This window comes from Ambystoma mexicanum, chromosome 12 (assembly GCF_040938575.1).
Source record: "Ambystoma mexicanum isolate Mex_15411 chromosome 12, UKY_AmexF1_1, whole genome shotgun sequence".
Taxonomy (NCBI): Eukaryota; Metazoa; Chordata; class Amphibia; order Caudata; family Ambystomatidae; genus Ambystoma; species Ambystoma mexicanum.
In genome coordinates, this window is record NC_090936.1 from 101,024,772 (window position 1) to 101,049,332 (window position 24,561).

The 24,561-nt window shown below is 44.4% G+C and overlaps 1 protein-coding gene across 1 annotated transcript in view; it reads right to left on the reverse strand.

Moving 5' to 3' along the window:
- Positions 1-24,561, reverse strand: part of PKP2 (plakophilin 2) — an 810,521-nt gene that overhangs the window by 462,477 nt on the left and 323,483 nt on the right. Inside the window, exon 6 of the mRNA XM_069628098.1 lies at positions 5,352-5,529. Coding sequence (XP_069484199.1) covers positions 5,352-5,529 — 178 coding nt within the window. The remainder of the gene's footprint in view (positions 1-5,351; positions 5,530-24,561) is intronic.

Sequence of the window (24,561 nt, forward strand, 5' to 3'; positions counted from 1 at the left end):
TCGGGGCCGACGAGGTCACACCAGCCACCCATGCCGCACTGTTGCTCCTGCAGAGCAGTCTCCCTCACTCCCCTTTTGAGGGGGCTCGAGGGGGCTCTGCTGCACCGTGCTACCCCAGCCTTGGGCTAAGCACTCGGCCCCCGGGTCATTCAGTCAACACCCTCAGCATAGAGGGCCTGCGCAGGCCTCCTGTAGCTCACCTCCCACACACTGCTACGCGTCCATGTTTCTTCCTCCTCCGCCGGCGCCTTTCGACACAGCTAGCTCAGCCGTCCAGCTGCAGATTTACTTCAAACTTGTGGCAGGGGTGCCTCAACCTCCCTTCTTCTGGGGGCAATCCTCCTTACATCTCTGGGATGGGTGGGGGTAAAGGGGTTCCTCAGTGCCACTTTACGTTCCCGGCCTCAGGAGCTAACGGAGCAGCTAACTTTTCGCCATGCGCCCCCTGGTGGCCCTCACCCAAAATAATTTTAACATACATGTTAGGCAAGATTGTATGCAGTACCCTTTGGGTGCCCCACAACAACTATGACCTCCTGGCAATAGGAACTCAACCTTTGGTATAAGTCTGTACTACACAGGTTGGTAGCGTGTTTAGCAGCCAGGCTTATCTCAAGAGGGGTCAATGCAAGCTGTAGGGATTCAGCAGTGACAAGTATTCAAATAAACTTACACCCAAGGGTTCTTGATTAAACAATTATTAATTTATTTATCAGTCAGTTTGAATAAGCCTTCATCAGAAGGGTGCAATATAATGCAACACACAAATACACTTCAAAAATACACTCTTAGTTTTCTAAATCAGCAATTACCCATTTGGGAGGATACACAGGACTACCTACACCCTCAGGTGACTTCAATAGCTAGGGTGCTGTTGGCATTAATATAATATATTACTGTTGCATTTAGAATATTCTTGGGAGTAGTGAGTTCAGAACAAAAAAAAAGTATTCACACAGTTATTCTTAAGTAGTTAAGTAGTTTCAAAACAACCCAAAACACAAGGTAAGTTAACCCTTTCCTGGAAGGAAGGCAAAAGACATAGCAGAAGAGAGAAGAGTCATTCAAGGAGCCAGGCCAGCCAATGTTAATTTAACAAATGTCAAGGGTGAACTGAAGCACTTCTTGCAGGTACGTTGAAAGTCTTTTCCAATGTTTAAAAAGTCTTGGTAGAATAGAAGAAATCAGAGTAGGGCCACAAGCTGGTTAGGCTTGTGAGGTGAAGAAGCTGTAAGAAACTCTACAAGAGCAACCTAGACAAGTCTCCAATGAGGACAAGCAAGGTAGCACAACAAGAGGCACGTTCTCTCAGACTTAACAGTGCCTTTAGGTTGAAAAAAAGTGCAGCAGATGACTTCTGTTCCTGTGCAGCTCTGCAGAGCCTGGTGTTCCTGGGGCCTCAGTCGTGGGGACAAGAGGAAGGACTTCTGGGGACTCCTGCACTACAATGGGACGGTGACCGCTCGCAACCGGCAATCTTCAAACAAGTGGCACTTTGGTGTTTAAGCTCCTGCGTCTATCGCAAATAGCAACACAGCGGTTCCTGGCTGTCGAGATGGGCTTTCATTGCATCTGGGGTCCTGCACTCTGTTGAGGGGGGCTCAGGCTCAATCAGTCCTGCTTTCTGGGAATCCGGAGGATCTTCATGGGGCTCTTGGCCAGCTTAAAAGCAACGCACACAATCTGATATTCCTCTCCCCGGCTATTCAGTTACAGCAGCTACTGCAGTGGAATTTCAACCAGCTCCGAGAGGATGTCCAGGTGGTTTACTTTGGAGTTGATTGGTCCCACCAACTCAAAGGAAGAAGTCATCCTTGTAGGGGCTTCTCTGTCAATACGAATTTGGAGTTTCAGCACAGCAGCAGGGCTTCACCGGGCAACCAACGGTCCAGGAGTTGCAGCAGGTGTCCTCTTCAACTTATCCTTCAGATTCCTTCGTCCAGTGGTCGACTTTGCCTTCCAAGCCAAAAAGCCTCACCTTTTATGCAGGTTTCTCCCATTCATTCCAGCCTAGCTGTCAGTCACCCAGCAGGGTGGCGGTCCTTGCCGGACAGCCAGCCGCCCAATCACCTAAGAGGGCATTCCTGTCTCCTAGGAGACTAAGCACAGGGAGTTTCGGGCACCTCCCTCGCTTCCTGCCCCCACCAGACACCCTGGAGCCAGAGGCGGGCTTCACTCCTGAATCGAGCCAAAAGCAAAATTAACAAAGGGACCAAACCTGGTTTTGTACGCAGAGTAAGTCTCAAGAAGACCGGGCCATTTTGACAAATATGACACCCAGGGATGCTTTGCCGTGGCTGTGAACGCAGCCAGAAATAAAAACACAAAATGATAGTTAAAAGTAAACCACTGCCACCAGCCATTCAGTGAGGAAAGGGTAACAAAATTGTAACATGAGAAGCTAGACAAAGGGGATACTAAGTAACCACTCCAGCACCCTATTGTAAGATAGTGTGTGCTGGTTCTAGAAAGTTACAAATGTAAGTAAAGTCAATTTCACTTTACTGCTCTGGGAAACAGTAGTTTATCCCAGAGAAGGTGCTTAAACCGTGGGGAAATCTCAAAGACTTCCCTGTGCCACTGCACTGAAGGTGCTGTGTGACTATCTAAAATATGATGTTTATGGAGTATGGTAGACTCCATAACCAAAGGAAACACAGATCAAAATCACATTAAAATACTAGAGAGTTGGAAAAAAGGGTCTCGCTCTCTCCAGGTTAAAAAAAAATATATCAATCCCTCAAAATCCAGCACCGTTGCTGGGGGTCTCTAAGGTTAGGAATTAGCATATTTCTGAGAATTCTCCCTAACAATACATAATGAGTGATCTCATGTCTGTCATAGGAGATGTCATCAGAGATGTCATCGGTGATGTGATGTCATCATTGTGGTCCTATGCTGCGAAACAAGGGGCGAGTAGTTAAGGTGGCTTTGCTTAAATTTGAAGGGTTTTGTTGTGTTGTCTCTCTAAGGTTTTTTAATACTGAAGGGTTTGATTATAATATAGTTTCTTTGGGGCAGACCAGCCATGGTCTTTGGCCGTGGCCACTGTACATGATGCACTAATAGGTCTACCGTAGAGGATACAGGAAAATGAAATGCAAGAAAAAACTATTTGCAGGGCAAAACATGCAAATGCCATCAGGCTAGAGGTGGGGAGGGGCCTAGAGGGCACTAAGTGAAACATGGGAGTTGGAGGGGGTCTCGAGACTGACTTTGCAACAGAAATTTCTCTGTATCCTTGGCTACAGCCTTGAATAGCCAAAATCTCAAAGCAAACTGTTTCACAGAAACAGAGTGTGTTGTGGGGGGAAGGGAAAGAGCAGGGGAGGTGAGAAGCCCATCTGGGAAGTGCTGGGCGGTGGTACAGATGAGCGTGGCACTTGGTGAGGGCCTGGGAAGCATTGTTTTCCCCAACCGTTTAGCAGATATTCACGGCTATAAAGGACTATGAATAGCTGAGGTGGTGTGTAGTTCAGTACCCGCGGTTACAGTTTTTTTAAAAGATTTTTTAAAGATATTTTTTACAGCTATAATGACATTAGGAGTGAAAAAGCCCTGGCCAAAGGCCATGGCCAATGACCCGATTGCCATCCAGGTCTACCATCCATGCAGCAACCAGGACAGACGTTGCTTAGCTGCAAAGTGAGGAAGGGGCCAGCCTTCTCAGGCCATATTGCCCAATAAACAAGCCAACATTACAACCACTTAAAAAGCGGGCTGGCCCTTTCCTTGCTTCGAGGCGAAGTAGGGTCAGTCCCTGCTTTGAAGCTAAGCATGGTCAGTCCAGGTTACTGTATAGATGGGTGACCAAATGGGCATCCACATTTTTTTAAGCCGTTCTACTGTCAGTTCTTGAAAGTTTTGCGAACAGAAAATATATATATACTGTTCCAAGTTGCCCAATTTTTCTGACTGTAAAGGGTTTGCTATTGCACATGTTTGGTATGTAGAATGTGAGGTGTGAACATGTTTTGTGCAACATAATGCCTAATAAACGAGCATGCCTGGGTCCAGAGCACTGTACATTATGTGACCTCTCTTGGTATTTCCCTTCCCACTATTCACCCAACTCAAAGCTCATGGCACCTTGTCCCTAAATTTGTGACACCATCCCATAGTAGCGACACAATAGCGAATGAGATGTATCTGTTATGGCAAATAGAAAAGCACTTTCTAGCCACAGTCTCAAAACTAGTGTTTGAGAACGGTATCAGGCGCACCAACCTCTGTTTAAAATGAGGCGCATTCTTTCCCTGGCCCCAGCATCTCCACCTCCCACTCACTGTACTCCTTTGAACCCACACACTGGGGCCTCTTCCTAAAACCCAACACCAGGCACTCTTTGCTGTCCCTGGGCTGCATATTTCTGCAGTCGCCTGAGTGAAATGAGTTTCCATGCTTTTCTCTGCACTTTCTAATGTGAATTTGAGTTGGTTGTGGAAGAACAAATGGACTATGGTGATGGGGCATATGTTTTGTATGTACACATATGTGAACGGGAGTAGGCTGAAAACTTCATTTTTATGTTTTCTTAATAACTTTCATTTTTTAACAAATTGTTCCCAAATTTCCAGTTTGGGGGAGCCTTGACAACTTCATCCAAATCAATCCAACAAGTCAAATGTTATTAGCCTCTCTCAACCTCTCTGCTGCAAAGCACCAAGCCTGATATAACGGTTGCAAAGCACAGGGGGCATCCCACTCTTGTCAGTTTGTTTAACTACTTGATGGATTTACCCCCAAACTAATCAAGGAAATTAAGTCAATGGTCTGTGCCCAAACGGTTTCTTAAATGATCCAAATCTGCCAAGCGGTTTTCACTCTATGGCTGTTCAATAACTGCATTTTTCTCTATGGGAAAATGAAAGTGAGTAGGCTGAAAACAGTTAAGATGTTTTTCGAATAACTTACTGTTGCCAAAATGTCCAGTTTAGTGGGGCTCATTACAAACCTTTTGTCAAATTTAATCGAAATCCATCCAGCAAGTCAAAGGTTATTAGTCTTGCTCATCAGCTTCATGTGAATTCCTGCTACTGGAACAGTAAGTTGTGATATGTACAAGGTCATTCATCCATGTAACAATGCAGATCACACTGGCACCCTCCATCCTTCTCTTCAGGAATCACCTGCCGACCCTACTCTTTCAAGAACATCTCACCCATCGCTGATCACGCCACTCAACCCCAATTCTCCCTCTCCAGGGCTCCCATCAATTACTTCCATCCATTTACCCCTGTTACCGCCAACCTCACCTGTTACTGCTCAGTTGCTTCACAGCTAGGATCACATTTTATAAATCACATAAACATACATTTCAATGCAGATTTGGTTGGGAGGGAGGAGCTCACCTCAAGCATCCTGTGGTGTTATAAAATATATCTGGATCCGACAAGGCATCAATCTTTGGATAATCCCCTTCTGGCCATCCAGAGTATGGGATGACTATATTCTCATTCACCGTCTGGAGAGCATCCCTGATCAGCATGCTCTTAAGCTGGTCATTGGAGGAGAGGTTCCACAACAATCCTAAAAGATACAAAAAGAGAACCAGAGGGAACAGGGAAAGGTGTAAGACGGACACTGAAGGGGAGGCGAGCATAATGCTTGCTTTGTTTACTAGAGCTTTTAAAACATTTTTAAAAAATTACCAAAAGATGACATTCAGCTGCAGAGTTCGCATCAAATGCAATCAGGAGAATTGTTTTTCTTTTGTTTAGAATATACAATTTTTCTCATCATTTTGTGTCAAACAATTTCACCACAACACAGAAAATGTCAATAAATAGATTAGAAGTACAAGTGAGCGATTCTCCTTCAGCCTTTAATCATAGCATACTTCTGCCACTTGTAAACTATATTATTTTAATGTTAAGCTCTTTGTGCACCCTTTTGCCAGAGTGGGTTTCACATTTGTACTATGATCTTGTTTAAGCCATTTAACACATTTACTTTGTGTAAAATAATATTGAAAACTAAAAGAAAAAAACATGTGATCTTTTTCAGGCTACCCCGTGCTACATAAGATGTGTCTCTATGCAACTACTGGAATTCCATATCACACCTGCGATGAAGCATGAACACATTTGAATAGACTGACTGACATCAATGACCAGATACTAAAAGCATTTTATCACAAAAAAGTTTCACAAAATGTATGTGTACATGTACCAAATGTCATTAATCGAAGTTCATCGATTCCGGGTTTCTAAGATTGTAGGGCCTGAAGCTACAACATCACATCTGAATTTCTTAATTCAGTTAATGTCCATTGCTTTGAGACTTACAAAATGCAACCAAAATCCAAATCCGCTCCCGATCACAGGCTTAGTTTAACGACATTTTGAACGTTGTACATACTATACTTTTTGAAACTGCTTTTAGTAATCGAATGATGTTAGTATCAGAACACCCGCGTCAGTCCTGGCTAGACCATCCTACAAGAAACGCATGGTTTTTCTGGGTTCACAAGGTAAACAAAGGTTCAACTGATACACCAATTTAGGGAAAAAAGTAGGAAAAAAAGGAATAGTTATTTTTGAATAATGAACTGTACACAAATTCTGGGCAGATACAAAGTCAAGGGCTATAGTTTAGGCAGTGATAAATGCAATTTTATTTTATAATATTGAAATACCAAGATTGTCTTTATAACTGTCTTTATAACTTGCACATTTTAATTGCAAAATTGGTTGAATTGTGACTGTTTTAGCAAGGGGTTTGCAATACATGCAGGGTAAAAGTGAACAGTTTCTCTCTTCGAAAGAGAAAGCATTGGGCCAGGTTTTACCTTTGACTTTAGCGTGTTAAACTGGATGTTGAATGTCAGGTTGAAGGAATAGTACATAAAGAAATCTTGCTGGGAAATTGCATTGCTGTTTCTTGAAAGCAGAGAGACATTTTATATAGTTTGGAACTGTGCGAACGTACCGAAAAAAAAAGGTCTGACTTTACCAAAACTCAGAGAAATGCATACCACCAAAGGTTCGAACCACAAAAGTTTGAACCGTTGGTGGCATGCATTTTAGGTAAGTCCAAAAAATCTTCCGCAACACCCCACTCACCATACTTTACCGTATAGTGAGCGGGTGTTCCGGGGGAAACCCCTGCAGCTGCCCATAAAAAAAAGAAAAAAGGACCCTGTGGTGCCAGTTCACGATCACAGAACTGAAAGGGAACCGGCACCGCAGGGACAGTGTGAAGAAAAGGTAAGTAGGGTTTGGTTATGTTCTGTGTGGGGGGGGGGTGTATTTAGCGGTTTGCAGTGTATGTTTGCATTGGAAATGTACAAACCTTTTGAGGTGCGTTACATTTTCCATGCAAACTTTTCCGTCACAGTCTTATCCGGGATGGAAAAATCACGCAGATCCTATCGTTTGACTGTCTGCTGTTGAAATAACAATGTTTGCAATGTAGTCAATAACAGTAATAACTTCATTCAGACCAACCTGATCGGCTGAGAGGAATTGCAGCAAGTGTCTCCATGTGCTAAAATACATTATTTTTCATAGGTGTTGTGGTTGTCGGAGGCATTAGAGTAGTTCTTTGCAGGAAAAAAGAAAGCTTTGTCCTGTTCCCAAGGCGAGCAGGTTGCACGTGAGCTATCATCCAGCTATGTTTGGGGTTTATTTATTTATAGGTGTCCCAACATGTTTCAAAGTATTGAAACATCCCCAAATGAAAAATGGAGGCTAACTGCTTTAAGAGCACATTCTTGATTTTCCTTCTCATTCATTTTATCATTTGTATAGAGCTTCTCACCAGAATTATGGACCCAACGTGCTGTTGGATGAACGCCCTTGGAGGGACCAGAGAACACATTTGGGATAATTGGAGGCGCCATTACACGTGTGTGCATTTCAGCCATTAAAGTTATGTGAGGGTGGCCAAGACCCTGCTAGTCAGCCATGTCTGAATGGTGTTTGGATGGGCACAGCAGAGGTAAACTATGAACTAAACACGGGTGGATTGTGTTTAAGGAGATTGAGAATGATGTGAGAAGCTAGAGTTCGAATTTTTGTTGCTAAATGTAGCTTCATTCTTATGGCAGAGATGTTGTGCAAAGTGTTGGTGTTATATGCGCGTGGAATGATCCCTGTGCCTTTATGCTAAGCTGCAAAGGTGCAGTGTGTGAGGGGAGAAAATGGGTAAGCTGTGCAAACAATGTCTACCTCCTGGATTGCATCTATGTACAAAGAGCAGTGCTACATATCACAATTAGGCTAAATGCAGAATATGGCTACCTTACACAATTAGGCTTCACAGAGAGTAATTAAAGCAGGGTCTTCAACAGGTCAAATTTCCTTTTGCATAGCATTCATTCCAACATCTGGCCACTAAGACTGTAAATGTTCTGCCTACCGCACAGGAACATTTAAAACACACAGTGACAACAGTATATAATGTCCTTACTCAGAAGATTGATATAGGGAGATTGCTCGGGTACAGATGGGCACAGCCAGTGAGGGCTTTGCATGACCGTTGTAAGATTGGAACGCAATACCAGACTTCATTAGAATTCTGAAATGTATTCAGTGCAGGGACAGATGCTTTAACTAGGGGCAGAACAGTCTGAGGGAGTGGGGAGGTTCTGCATAATACATTCTTGAAGCAATACTTTGTAAGCCCTGGAGTCATTGAAAGAAAGCAATATAATAATCTAACTTGGCTCTGATAAGGGCTAAATGTTAGCACCGTGGGTCTCACAACATAAGGTCTTAACAGTCTAAGGAGAATAAGCTAATAGTTAACAGTACCAGAGAAGTTGTTAGCTTGTAGGTCCATAAAGAGGAATAAATCAAGAATGACACTCAGGACTTAACCTCCTCCTGGACTGGAATACAAATACATAAAATAAAGATGCCCAGGTAGAGTTTTACAATCTTATGAGTCACATGAGGGAATGACACCAACCAATGTCAATGTTTATCTCGGTTCATGCTGAGCGTCAGTTCCTTCATCCGCCGCTCTACACACAGAAAAGCTTCTGCAGTCACCTCCTCTAGACAGAAGATGATCTGCGTATCATATATATATTAAAAAGCAATGATATAGGATCCCTGAAGAGCTTCGAATTAACCCACTCCAACTCTATTTTATTCACTAGAAATCATGCAACACAGCTGGCTGCATCCTGTTACACCCCCACTGCGTACATTTTATGCTCAAGCAGAAGGGGGTGGTTTAGGGGGTGTAAGAAATGCATGGCATCAACAGTAAGAGACAAGTGACCACAGTTCAAGGGCGTTTATTGAACTTCAATTGGGTTTGAGAAATGCCCAACTAAGCCAAAATATACAGATGGGAGCAAGCTACGACTATCAAATAATAATGTAGTCCAAGTGGGGTATTGTGAAAATAAAAGGGCCTATAACTAAAAAACCTATTGCCAATCCTTAACTCTAAATACAAATGGTGTGGGAAATAATGTTATGAAAAAGGAGGAAGTGTTCAAAAATGATATGTCAGGTTTTCCTTTGCCCGTGTCCCCGTGTTTTTAGCACGGGATACAGTGGTTCACTCGAGCATAGACCAGTCTCTGGCTTCTTTAGCACAAGGTTAAAGTTCACTCATCAGCATCAGGGCCTCCGGAGCACAAGTCTCCCTGCTTCTCAAAGTCCCTTCACTCAAAGCACCTGATGCAACCAGATATACATGTTCTTTCACCCTTTCAGATTTTCACAAGTACTCACATCGGGTGATTCAATATCCACCCCGGATTCGCCTAAACCGGGCTCAGATCCTTTTAGCACAAAGTTCCGCACAGGCTTCCCTCTGCAGGCTCGAGTCCATCTTTCACTTTTCTCACAATTTTCGTAGGTTCTTCCTTTTTTCGGGTGACTCGCTGTTCACCCCGGATCCCCCTCTTCCAGGCTCAGATCTCTTCTACACCATTAGTCTCCCTTAGAGATCGCAACAATGTAAATTTTACATCAAGTATCAAAGACTTTTTTTTTTTTTTTTATATTTGCGTTTAATTGTTTTACAATTTTTGCAAAAACGTTCTGTTGGCTGATGTTTTTCCGCCAATTATATTGCGGATCCTTGGTTACTGAAATTAAAATTCTCCCTGTTTCTATATTTCTTTCTTTAAAATCCATGTTTTTCTTTTTTTTTTTTTTTTGTTTTTCTTTGTTTACTCTCGACTTAGTTTTTCTTCCAGTTTTAGACCTTCGAAAAATTTAGCTGTTGCTACTGTCAATGTTGTGGATTCTCCACTCATTAGCATGTTCCACCAGTCTTCATCACTGGTGGTGAGATGTTTCATTTTGTGTGGTCGTAGGTAGGTCGTTCTGAGACTATTTGTACCTGGGCAGTAAAGAAGTAGGTGTTGCACTGTTTCGATTTCTAGGGTGTCACAGTACCGACAGTTTGTGTCTCGAACCTGATTTCTGAGGTATAAGATTTCTTTCGTTTTTAGAATATTCAGACGTGCTCTCAAAAAGATTATACGCAGAGGTTTGTCTGGAAATTGTTTTAGATAATTCCTTGTCTCGTCTATCCTTTGTGTGTTGATTGTGCGGTGACTCTGTGATGTGTGCTCCTCTGCTTTTTCCAAGGTCTCGATCCAATCATAGATTTTTAGTTTTTTCTTGATTTTTTAGTATCAAAGACTTTCGAATGTGCACAGGGTTTGGCTTGAGCCGTTGCATGACCACTGATTTCACAATTCTCTTTCTTTTAACGTTCACAATCTTCTGGATGGATACAAGAGAGACCTTCAAATGACCACCCACGTGATGCCAGACCACTACAGTATTGTATTTTAGCTTCAAAGTTCATTCACTCATCTGCTGTCTTAATAATCATCAATGTTGCTGCTTGAAAACTTGATTTCCACACAGACCAGTTTGCTATCAGTCTCCCCAACTCACTGGATGTGCTGCTTTGTTGTAGGAGCCAAGGACAGAACCACAGCGGCAAACGCTTCTCCTCACCTTGACTATCGACGCGGAAAAGAGCCCCGGGTACCTCCGACACACAATGCAGATTCTTTAGCTTTAATTCCGGGTCTTAGGCTTTCTACTTTTGAAGGCTCATAAAAGATGCGGTTTTGTTGGTGAAAAGGTCAATGGTATTTCCCTTCTTGCAATCCCCTTTGACCCTGCCATCGTCCACCTTGTATTAAACTGCCATCTTGGAACTGCTGCTTCCTGGTGTGCTTTGCCTTGATCAGATGGTGCTTTTCGTGCTACGCATTTTATCCATGTGGGAAGTGTGAAGGAAGTGAGGGTGTGTAAGGATCAGTAAATGCCTGACCATTGTGTTGGAACATGTCAGGTATACGGCTCTGGTGTTAGTCCGTTTTCGCTCACAGTGAACTGTCCATGAGTGAGAAAGTGTTTGTGTTGGGAACGGGGTTGGGGTGGAGGTGGGGTTGAGTTCCCAATTATCCAACCGGGTAAAATGGGGTAAAGGTGTGACAGGGAAGGGGCTACTGCATCTCGCCATCCGGTGTCCCAATTCCACTCCCCGAAGACCCCCCCCCCATCAAGGTGATCCTCCAGCACTGGTCCACACCCAGGAACTAGATCCAAAAGCGATGGCCGTGTCCTGGCTACCTGGATGAACGATCCCCGGGGACTAGCGGGCGAGACACCTTCAGGTTTCTCACGGTTGTCATAAGCAAACAAGAGATGTAGCATGAGCAAACCAGCCTTGTCCTCAACCAGGATCGAAGACGAATTTACACAGACATCTAGTAGAACCAGCTCTAAGCCCCTATGAGGGCAAAAGCCTGATTGCCATTTCCCTAACAAATTGTAATCCTCCACAACCAAAGTGGTTTAGTGGCAACCTTATAAAAAAATGTGAAACAAATTGCCATGTTTGTAATATGCCTGTAACTCTCCATAGACGTGGATGGGCTGGGATCCAAAAGTGGCTCTGGAAATGTTTTTTAAAGTGGCCCCCATATTACGCTGTGCAAGCAAGCCTGACCCCTGTAGGTAGGAATTGGGAGTGGAGGGTTCTCCCACAAGCCAATTTCAAAATCCTTTGTACAAATGTTGAATGAATTTTAAAGCACATTTGAGGCCATATAGTGATTAAAAGTTAAACATAACAAAAACGGTCATAACTTATTAAGAGTGAGGCATAGCATATAGGAAGCTTTATAATTATTTACTCCAAAGGAAGGAATGTGAGGGATGGGTGGAAGGGGTGGGGCGCATAAAAGAGGATCAGAAAACCAGGTTAACCATACAAGAGAGGACCATGGGACAGAGGCCCATCAGGAAATCTCCAGAGTTTCCTGTAGGTCTGTCCACCCCCGCCCTCCGCGGCCTAACAAGCGTTTCTTCATAAAATGTCACTTTAGCATGTTTCATTCTATTTAGCACATAGAGCTCTCAGGCATTAACCAACTCTGATCTGAGCCAGTGTGTTCGCACACACTTAACCACTGAAGGACAGGGATCCCTGGAAAAGTGGGTGGGTTTAACTGCTAGTTACTGATTTAAATACAAAGAAATGCCTCGATATGGGCCCTGAAATGTTAACTGTCATACCAGAATTTCAGTGTTGGTTTGAATATTTGCCCCATCAGAGAGAGTAAATGGACAAAGCTGCTATGTTACATTTTTCTTGATTAATGAATCCAATATAGCTTCACAAAACAATACTTGGCCAAATTCAGGACGTTCAAATTTCACTTGTAGAAAGTAATGGCGGACGACTCTTGCTAACACCCTCGATTTTATTAGAGAGTAAACAGACCCAAAAAGTTTAAAATGTAGGTGTCTACATACTGAAGGTTTGAACCGATGAAACCAGACAAAGTAATTTAACATGAATATCAATAAATCGGGCAAAACTACATTGGACTCAATTGAGAAACTTCAATATGGTTGTACTCGGACTTGTAAGGAAGGTATGACATCAAAGTAAGACAGACACGAGTGATCACAGTTCAAGGGTGTTAATTAAGCTATAAAATGGGTGAGAAACGCCAAATCTAAACCTAAATCTAAGATGGGGGCAAGCAACAACCATCAAAAAATACAGTCCTGGTGGCGTCTAGTCAAATAAAAAGGGCCTATACTAAGAAAACCTATTGCCAATCCTTACCACTATCCTACAGAATAGTGTGGGATAATGTTCACAAGAAAAGAAAGAAGTGTTCACAAAATGAGAAGTCAGGATGTCATGGTGGGGGTCTCCCTTCACCACGTTTGTAGCACGGGACAAGGCGGGACTCGTGAGCAAAGCACACTCCTGGCAGTTTCTTTCCTCTATATCAGGGCCTTCTGTGCCCAAGTCTCTTCTCGTGCAGTCTCTTGCTTCAGAGGGGCCTGATTTGTCAAAAATCAACAGGTTAAAACAGTTCCTTCTGGTAACCTTCACATCGGGTGATTACTCTTCACACTTGGATCCCCCTCAGCCGGGCTCCGATCCTCCTCTTAGTACATAGCCTCCCTCAATCAGGCTCAGATTTACCATTCATTGTGGACATCCCTCAATCGGGTTCATACTTTTAATCACACTGTTATTCAGTTAGCTTCTTTATACGTTTCTCTTGACGTCCCTCTGTTGGGTTCACCATCGTCTTTCACTCAAGTTCCTTACTCGTAATATTCAAAAGTCTCAATGTCTTTTTTAAACAACCACCTTTTGTTAGGTCCCCCTCTTCCAGGCTCAGACCTTCCATCACACTTGCCAACATTACACAAAGACTACCGAAGGGCGACCACGTCTCGCTGGGTCCCTTTGTTAGCCCAAAGGCAAGGGCGTCATTTACAAAATCCAGTCTGCACAGAGTTCCATTCCGCTGGGCGCAAATGCAGTCTTACAGTTCCCTCAATCGGGTTCACACTTTCCACAGTTCACAATTTCTTACGTGTGAAGGACTTTCAATTGTACAAGGGGTTTGGCTGGACTCTTGAATGATCACCATGCACCTTACACCGGCCTGCTCTATGGCCTCTTGGTACTTGTAGTTCCACTATCTTTTTTCGGTTCAATACCTTCCTTGTCCAAGAGAGGGGTACCAGCCAGAGACCTTCGTATGAGCGCTCACGTGGCTCCGGATCACTATCTGCGGGATCAAGTTCATTCACAAAAGATCTGTCTCTTATTCTTCTTAATGCTGCCACTGCAACCTTGAGTCTAACACAGTACGGCCCACTATCAGGTTCTTCTGACTCACTAGCTGTGCTGAACTAGTTGGCGTTTCTCTTGCCGCTGGAGTCAAGGATGGTACCACGATGGCAACCGTGTCTGTCCGCCCTGGCTATCAGTGCGAGAGGGTTCCATGTACCACTGACGTCCGTCACACCATTCGCCAGCTCCGATTCCCAATCTTAGGTTTCTTTTGTCGGAGGCTTCACAGGTCTGGGTTGAAAAGGGCAAAGGTAACTCCCTCCTTACAATCCTCCTTGGCCCTGCAGTCTTCCACCTTGTATTAAATTGCCATGGATAACTCGCCTCGCCGCCTTTCTCCTCGGTTTGAACTGCTGTCCTGGAATAGCCATTTCCTCGTGCATTTGGCCTCACTCGAGGTGTGCTCTTGTGCTCTGACTTTTATCCCAATGGGGAAAGGAAAATGCAATCAGGTGTGTGTAGTTGTCTGCAATTGCCCGACTCTGCCTGACGCTTGTGTTGGGACATGTCAGGTAAACGGCTCTGATACTAGGAAGTTGTCGCGCACGCAGTGAGAAAGGGTTTGAGTTTGCAAAAGAGGGGGGTAGATTTTCTAAGTATCCTTCTGGACAGGATGAAGAAAAGGTGTTAAAAGGAAGGGGATACCACATCCCCCCTTCTGTGTCCCACTTCCCAAAGACCCGCCCATCCAGGTGATCCTCCCGCACTGTTCCACCACCAAGTACTGGATCCAAGAGCGATGGCCAAATCCTGGCCACCTGGATGATAGATCCCAGGGGACTAGTAAGTGAGACACCTTCAGGTTCGTCACACACTTTGAACCAGCATGCCTCTGACTTGAATCCACACGCCGAATAGCCTACTCCGACAATCTAATGTAAACTGCACTGCAATGTTACATATCATTTTATCACAACATGCTAGCTCTTAGTCATTCAATTATGTAGCGGCGCCACAATGTCTCTGGGGTGTTGGCGTGCTTTATAAATGCAATAAATAAATGAATAAAAAATAAATGTGTATAGCGGGCCGAGGTGCATCAAGGAGGGGTGCTATCGGCAGGCAGCACAAAGAGTGCAAAGGAGCATGAGGGTGCAGGAATGTCCGTATCAGACCAGAGCGAACAAGTCACATCCCAGTTGCCGACATGGGAACAGTTCAGGAATGCTTTGGGATTTGGACATTTATATGGATGATCCAAGGGCTGCACAAAGAGGAAAATGCAGAAAGCACAGTTGCGCACTTTCAAGGTTAGAGCAGGTTCACGGATCCCTGCCGGCTGATGCCACGGGTCAGACCGTTGGTATGATGTTTAGAGAGCCTTTGGAGTACGGAGGATAAAATGGTGGGGTTGGGATTAGGTCACAGCGTCCATGGGACGAGAAGGAGCACTGTTCGGGAGTGGGGAGTCCCCCAGACTGGTAGGCCAGTGTCACTGTGGCGGTAGTTTGGGCTCATTGCATTGAATTATGGCCTCAACAATTGGGGTCACTGTAAGGGAGATTGCTTGCTGATGCAGGTTATGATCGAAGGTTCTGCACAAAACGGTGAGGTGGCATGCCAAGTGCTCACTGAGCGGTCCCCACTTGTACATGCAAATAATGGACAGGGGGGTTTGGTCAGTTTACGGCTAGGGGTGTCACGATATTAGTTTTATGACGGTACAATAACCTTCTTGCCAAATGACGGTATATCATGGTTATTGTGGTATAGCAAGTGGAGTTAACTAATCTTAACAAATATTTTCTAAAAGGTCATAAATTGTCAGATTTATCATCGCAAACAAAACCAGGCACCCAGGGCCAGAATTGGGCTTTTCAACATACTTTCCACTGAAATGCCACCCCTTGCTTCCACCAAACACAAACCCACGTGTGGAGAGGAGGGGGGGGAGCAGAGCCCTGGTGCGACTGGCAAAGCGAACTGAATAGCTTTTCATAGGTTATCATTTTTAGGCTTTTAGCTCCCCCACTGGCTACTGGTGAAGATGAACATGGTGCCATCTTGATAACCTGCATGCCACAGATCAATGGAGTCTGATGGTAGTATACGCTTGTGCACATAGACACACACATACACACACACACATGCACACGCACTCTCTCTTTACGTTGCAGCCTTTAGTTTACTTCCGGGCCAAAAGGTGTTCAGTAATCATGGACATGTTACCCTTTGGTATGGCAGCAGGAAATACCCACAGAGATGAGTACATTTCGTAGTGTGACTTATTATATGTAAATTCAATGATAGAACCAGGGAAATCCCCCATTGTCATATGTTTAGAAAACATTATCCATTATAAATATATAAACCCCAAAGCCGCCAACCCAAAGTCCCAGGATGATAGCTCAGCGGCAACGTGCGTGCATTGGAAGCAAGACGACACGAAGCAACACAGGTTCGATCCCCGGGTCCGTGCTTAGAAACCTCTGGGTGTTTAAGCGCGTTATAAATACGCAACTAAGACAAAAACAAATTCTTTAACAGTGCCTCGATGCCCGCGGGCTGTGTGAGCGCTTTAAAAGAAAAATGTAAATTAAAAAAAAAAAAGTAAACCCTTTTCCTTCTTGGCACTGTATTTATTCTTCCTATTGCTAACATACTGATTTTGTGTCAGGCACGTGTGGTTTATGGAATGGCATTAAAAACCTCTGAAACTGAAACTACTTGGCAGACGGCACATCCAACAGTGCCTTACCAAGACTGCACAACACTTGCTTACTGCAGCCTTTCCAAATCAGATTGAAAAGCACACTTAACGGTATGAACGGTATACCGGTATAAACAATGTGACGGTTATTATTGTTCAATTAAGTGGTTCACGGTATCTTTAATGGTATACCGTAATATCGTTACATCCCTATTTACGGCATCACATTTCCCTCAGGTCCATTCCCGGGGTGTGAGGGGCCATGGTCACCGCCACTTCCCCACACCAAAGTATGTTATTATTACATAACAGGTGCTATGTTGTCATTCATGTATGGAGTCTGGTCAGATTTGGCGGTGTAAATAAATGTGGCCAATTGCCTTCCAAAGCATATCTGTCTTGTGTCACTCCTTGGCCCTGCTACCTTAGCCATCCATACCAATGGTTGAGTTTGCATTTATCTGCCTCTACACAATTCGTTCAAATCATCGACCCACACGCCTTTCTGTAAATTAGCAACCTCTTTTCGAAGGATTAACAAGGCCTCATGATTTATCAACATTTTCCTATCCATCCAATACCCCAGCTAACGATGCATGAAGTGTAACCAGCAATTCTCTTCAGCCGACCATCCCTGCTAGGCCACATTTAAGGGTGCCACACAACATAACCAACACCCCCCAGCTGCTCTAGAAACCCATGTCTGTTCCAAGCCTTCCTGTACTAGCCGCGCAGGCCGGCATCTCTGCCTCCATCACCTCTGTTCCATACCCACTACTAGAACGCCTTGACAACCTGATAGCACACTGGTGCCCCTGCCCCACCAAACTTCCTCCACCCCACAAATGGGACACGGAATGCAAGTCTCAGGCTTCGCACCACACCTCCCTTCTCACCCATCCCTACAGCATGTCCAACCACACTTGACGACACTACCCACACCAAAGTTAGTGACACTCAAAACACGATCTATCAAGTGCATCTTGCTCAATGCTACATCCCAGTAGCCCATGCTCCAGAAATCCTGGACCTTATTACCTTGAATAAGCCAGATATCCTAGCCATCATGGAAACTTGGCTGACCCAAACAGCTAGCCAAGCACTTTCCATTGCAGTTCCTACAGGTAACTCCATCTTAGGCTGTGACAGAACAACCAAAAATGGTGAAGGTGTAGCCTTCATCTATAAGTAGTCTCCCACTCCGCCAGGTCAGCACCACCCATCTCTGCTAAACTTACTTTCTCACCCAAAGCCACCATCAACTTTCACCTCATCTATCGCCCACCAGGCCCAATCTTGACCTTTGAAGACAACCTCTCCCAACTCATATCCACAAACCTCAAGCCTTCTAACCCAGCTCATCAGGACTTTAACCTCGGCTTTAACGACTTGTCTGACACAGAAGTCTCAGCCTTAACCAAATATACGTCTGCCCTAGGCTGTGCCCAATGCATCCTCCTCACCACACATGCCCATGGACGCATTCTTGACTAGGTGTTGGATCATGGCGTGATATATCTGTCCACACAAAATCGGATGTACACTCTCCCTATCCCCAGCAGCCAGTACAAAACCGACACCTAACTCCCCACTCCCCACTCTCCTTGCACATTGTACCCGCAAACTCACCAATGCTCGCATCCTCCCTATGCTCAGCCACCCGATGCCTACCACCATGGACACTGCCGCCGTGTTAGACTACTGTAACGGTTCCATGTCATTTCATCGCGGGATGTTTTTTCGCGGGGTTTTTTACCACAAATATTTTTGTCAAAAAAACCCATCAAAATGTATTTATATTTCTTTTTGGGGGGCCCCCTCTAGCCCCCTATTCACTTTCAGTTTTTATCTATTACCAAAAACCCACATCCCATACATATATTTTTTTAACCCCCCAAAACAAATTTGATGGATTTTTTCGATAAAAAATTCACGGTAAAGAAAATGAGAGAAAAAACATCTGCAAAGCCAAACACGCTAGACACCAAAACTCATGGTACACCATGGACTTCCGTGCCCTAAACACAAAAAAGGGCAGCTGAAGCTGGCTGGCAGAAAGACCCTACCATGACAAAGCCTCTTTCTCCGACATTGCCACAAAGTACATACAAAATATTCACACAGCCAAAGCCACTACCTACAAAAAAAAGGATCACAAATGCGTTCAGCACACGAGAATTATTCGTTATACTGCGCGAACTAGAAAGCGCTATTCGCCTTACTATTACCAGAGCACTTATCGGATCAAAATTGGATTATTGTAACGCGCTACTTTGTTGCACCTCACAAAAAAACTTAAAATACAAGTAACACAGCTACTGACCTGAATGAACATGCCCACATTTCGTAAGCTAGGAGCTCAGTTCGTTGGCTCCCGGTCAGAGAGAATACAATTCAAGACTCCCTACATCACCCACCGGTGCTCATCAAGGGTGGACTGGGAACCAAAAGAGGCCCTGGAAATAATGTTCAAAGTGGCCCCATATCAGCGTGGAAATAAAATAACTTACCACTCAAGAGGCCCAGGGTACAGAGGCTTACCGGGTGTATTGCTCTCCCAAAGTGCACAGACAGTCATAAATCACCAGTACAATTACGGAGCCAATACTTTGAACGCAGGAAGACGCAATAACTTGCAACCACACACACTTAGAAAATAATGAGCACTTATACGGCTATTTATTCAAAGCTTAGAAGCAACCAGTGATAACATAGAAATAAATCACAGAAGAAACAGAGAATTCAAAAGAAAATAAATCACTGTGAGCGTAAAAGGATTCCTCATCTCGCCAGAAGCGGCTGGAAGACCCCGATAACAGCCAGGCCGAGAGCACAACAGCCCACAGGTATGCCGGACAGAAGCGTCCCCCCTCCGGCTGAAGTCTCACCTGACCGATCAGGGGTTCTGCATATATGCACCCTTCAAAAAGGGGTGGCGATTTCTCGAACCTTCTGGCAACGCACTTGCGCATTGATGAGCAGCCATTGGTTGCCAGCTGGGTCAACTGACAGTAACCTCAAGGAGCAAAGTGCCACCCTCCTCTAAAAACAAGTACCACGAAAACAGTCCCATAGCTCATAACAAGACATAACAAAGTTAGCTTTCCCAGAAGAAATGTCCTTGACTGCATACCAGGTTTGGAAAGCATGTTTTCTTCAGCATCGTGAATCTAGCTCAGCAAAATGAGTGCAGCTTTTCACTGCGGCATGAAGTAAATATCCATCATGGCTCAGAGCGCTCCCAGAATGCACTGCGCATCAGCGCCATGTTTTAGCTCAAACATAACACCGGGAGTTCCCTATAGGCGAGTGGACCCCTGGTGCTTATCCGGCCACACGCCGACATACCTCAGCCAGAAACTGAAAAGACAAGCAGAGATGTTTTTATGGGAGGGCAAAAGGGGCACTTGCACAGGGCCCCCACCTTGGAGGGAGCCCCACAAGCCTAGCTGATCTGAAGAAGTAAGATTCCATTGTTCACAAGTCTTAAATAGCACACGTCAGGATATTTTATGGGGTGTCCCTGAGCCGCTAATCCCATTGCCTCTGTTTAGGCAAGTCCATTCTGCCTTGATCAATTCATCATGTATTGCTTTCTGTGTTCACGGTGGTGTACACAGTGTGTGTGTTCTTTATGGCACAAATCTGTAGCATTCTTCCCTTTCTGTGGGAATTATGTTGATCATGTGCAATAGGCAATGGTGAAATGCCACAATGGTTCAGAAGTTATCTCAGTGTGTGAAGCACCCATTGCAGAGATGTGTGTTCATTTTCAAAATTAGATGTCACATTCCAGCAAGGCTGGCTGAGCCTTTCCTATGTCTGAGGTTTATAAACCTGACTGCATATGTACTTGGTTTTGCAGAACAACATCTGCTATTATCAGCAATGTACCTGTACCAAATAGGGGTTGCTATAAAAACTAACAGATCATCCGTATTGTGAAGGTCTAGAAATTGGTTTGTTTAGATGGGGTGTTGTAAAACCTAGGCAATCACCTCCAACAATGGCATAAACTATTGGTTCAAGAGGTGAATAAACATCCAGATTCAAGACTATGGAACGACAGCGTTCATGTTTCTATCCTGGATTTGCCAGCAGACGATACAGTGATCCTGGTCAAATCATCTAATATATCTTACATTACTGTGCTGTCTTCTATGAGGATTGCCTGCTTGTATATTGCTGGTATCATTTAGCCCATTAATTGTTCTTTCTTCTTATGTAGGCCATTTGAGTGGAAGGGTTGGTAGACAGAAGAGAGCAGACCATACGTTGCAGGCCTCAGGCAAGCATATTTTAAGGTCTGCTTGTTTGACACAAAAAACGGTTTGCTTTTTGGTAAAAGTCAAAGTTTTTATGCACGTTTATAAATGAAAATGTCAGAAACCATTGTTTTTGAAGTATTTAAAGCTTTAAAATACAAAAGACACTGTGGAAGTACATAGAAGTACTGCTGACTGGCGCCGGGTGCCGCTGGATGTTTATTTTGGAAGTGTTTGGCGATTCATGTAAAGGAATACCTAGCGGCTTTCATCTCCGCGTGGTTCTGGACATGGCAGGACGTCTTTGAAAGCTGCACACGCCGCCTGACCTTAATGAGAGGTAACGAAGGTGACTGTTGATCCTCAAACTACACCTCTGACTCTACGTGAGGCGCGCAACGTTGTGGTCTCCATGTTGTGTTTTGCGACTTTGCAATTGACTCCACGTTGCGTTCACGTTGTGTTTCACGGAATGGGTTCAGCCCCTCTATGGGTTAAAACACGCCCCCTTTTTTGCTACTTACGTATGTTGTAAACACTCAATACAGGCCAGTTGACTAAAATATCCTTTCTTCTTCCTTGAAGGTGTGTCCCTGTGACGCCTCTCCGTCCCCTGTTGTGGCAACGCCCCCGGCCTGCATTAAGCACGAGCATCCAGCGCACCGGCGCGCGCACCGTGGAAGTACATAGAAGTACTGTTGACTGTTCACGGTACGCGGGAGCGCTGGGTGCTCCAAAGGAATTATACTCATTTAACTTGGTGTTGTGGTAGTTGAGGCTGCTCTGCAACTACAGCTGACATGGTAATCCTCCTAACTATGGATGCATTTTATATTGTAATGCTCTTTTGATTGCCTCAACATTGTAAAAGATTCTCCATTTAACAAAGTTGTTTTGTCAAGGTCTAAAGAATTTTGAAGGGCATTGGGCTTCTCATGGTGCAGTCCCCATGGTTTATTCATTACGCAGTGGCCGCCCCCCCCCGTGCAAAATTGTGGTTAAAAACAAAAACTCTAAAAAACAAAAAACAGTTTCCTCTAATCTTTCTCCAATTGTTGAGATAGTAAATATGCAGACACTTCACAGAGAACAAAGCATTCCATCCCCTTTGTCTGCTGCTGTGGCAAATGATATAATTTGCCACGAAGTGGCTTTTGCATATGCACGCGCACAGGCGGAATTATCAATGCCAACACTGCCTAAACAGTTGATTGCTCCAAAGGGAGGGGCTTTAGCTCGCCCGGCCTCAGCCAGGAAGAGTTTGAGTATGAGAATGGACGAGCCCTCATCTATGGGGGAGGGACCAAATGACCCATTGAACACCTCGCCCTCTGATAATTCCCTTCTTGCTCTGGCAGTTCTTGCGGCCCTTGAAAAACGGGTTCGCCTGTCAGATGGTCCCTCCACCCCGGTTACCCTGCCCAGCTGTAAAAGAGCTGATGTTCATTTGCACTGCAAGGAAAGTGCAACACCAGATATTTCAAATTTTTCAACTAGCTCAATTTCGTTCACTAACCCTCCGCTGACAACAGATCTCCCCAATGATTTGCCTTTGGTGCCTAAAATAGATCCAACTCCATTGTCGGTTGCGGCTGCCTCATCTCCATCTTCTAGGTCCCCTACTCCCCCTTTGGGCTTTGACCTGTTGGATCCCTCAGACGACCTGCAGTCCTTAGAGGCTTCATATCCAGTTATAACTCGTATTCTGAATCTACTTGACAAAGGTCATGAATACACTAACTATGAACTTAAGGACTGCAAGTCGTCATTGAATCAGATACTATTCGAACTTAATAAACTGGAGGGCTTCATTTTTGCTGACGCTATCCGCCTGGAAGGCTTAAATCCCCCGATTGGTGGGCGAGCACCTGCACACACAAAAATTCAGAAAAGGTAGAATGCGTAAACATTGCTACTCAAACTCAATTGAGTGACCAAGTGGCTGTGCCTGAAATGTTGCCATCAACGCAGCGAAACACGTATTCATTTGCGCAATCTTTTGCTTCTTCTCACCACCACATATTTACTCACGCCCAGCTATGCCAAATGGTTAACACTAACACAGAGAAGATCGACCAGATCTTGTTCTTTGTCCAAAATAATCCTATTGACTGTCAAACTGAGCACGAAGAGGACCAAGAGGACATGGAGGTGGTTACAATTTTCCACCCGGATAGCCCATCTGCCCTTACTAACCTCTTTTCAGAGTCTAGGTGTAAATTAACGGGCCCAGAAGGTAAAGCTAAGGTTAAGTCTGGCGATGCAGCCAGCACTGGACAATCACTTCTCAGAAAGAAAAACGCCTCTTCCTCAGAGCTCTAAAGAGGAAAGAGGAGAGGCAGCCTCAACCTCCTGTGGCAAAACCACCCAACTCAAAAACAAATAAAAAGAAAAATGACAACAAAAAATTCAGACTCTATACGAATAGACAGTACTGCTCAGGTTTCTAAACAGTTAGCAGGTAATGAACTAGGTACGTCACCATGCACTCTTTCTAGTGCTGTAAAAAACGCTTCCCAGCCCGTCTCTGAAAGTAACGACACGGGAGTGAAATCTTCGAAAGAAAAAGAAAAGATTAATGTGAAATCTCACAAAGAAACAAAAAGTGCCCACCTTTTGTGGACCCTCTGTGCAATGACAAAACACCGTCCACTGCCCAAACTCAGTTATCAGCTTTTTTTAAGCCTATTGCGACTAAAGCGGCACAGGCTGGGAATGCAAGTTATCAATCCCCCGTCCCTCGGGAAGGGAGACAAACACCAATGACGCAGTCTAACGAAACTATTGGCTGCCCAAAATCTAATCTATCAGTGACAAGGGACAACATTCCTGACCAAATTGATCATATGAACATGCAGTATGGGTATCTAATGGAAGGCCAACCGGCTACAAAGATGCCATTTGAACGTGCAGATTCTTTAAAGCCTTTGAATAAAACTAATACATCTGTTCCTACCATACTTGGTTGGGAATCCGATCCGGACATTTATGGTAACAGACGTCTAAATCGATCTGCTCTATTGAAGACCTTTAGGCAAATACCAGCACTTAGGACGTTCCATTCTGACGACATCGAATGGATTACGCTTCCGCAAACTCACAATAACAGGATGGTATGCAAAGTGCAATCCACCATCATCTCCGATTTGATATGGCAACATAGGAGCGAATTGCAAATGATTGGCCTCCTGCCGATACCTTTTGAAATCCTTGATGAGGCCATAGCCTTCAATGAAACACCACTAAAACAATTTGATCCAACAACAAAAATTGCAGTCTCCCCAAAAGATCATGGTGGGATCCACCCAGAAGTTATTACTCAATTGGTTGTCCTGTCAAACGCTAGCAAGGATTGGTCATGGCTGTCGTCCTTGGCTTCCACATTAAACCCTGCAATGGACAACATTCCCACTTAATAAGATCCAAAAGTTTTCCATAGCATCATGCAACTCTTGCGGATTTACAAATCTTCTTTCCTGGTACAATAAGAAGTTTGATGTCTTTAATTATGACATTTTACTTTTCCAAGAAACTATGGCTATGCAT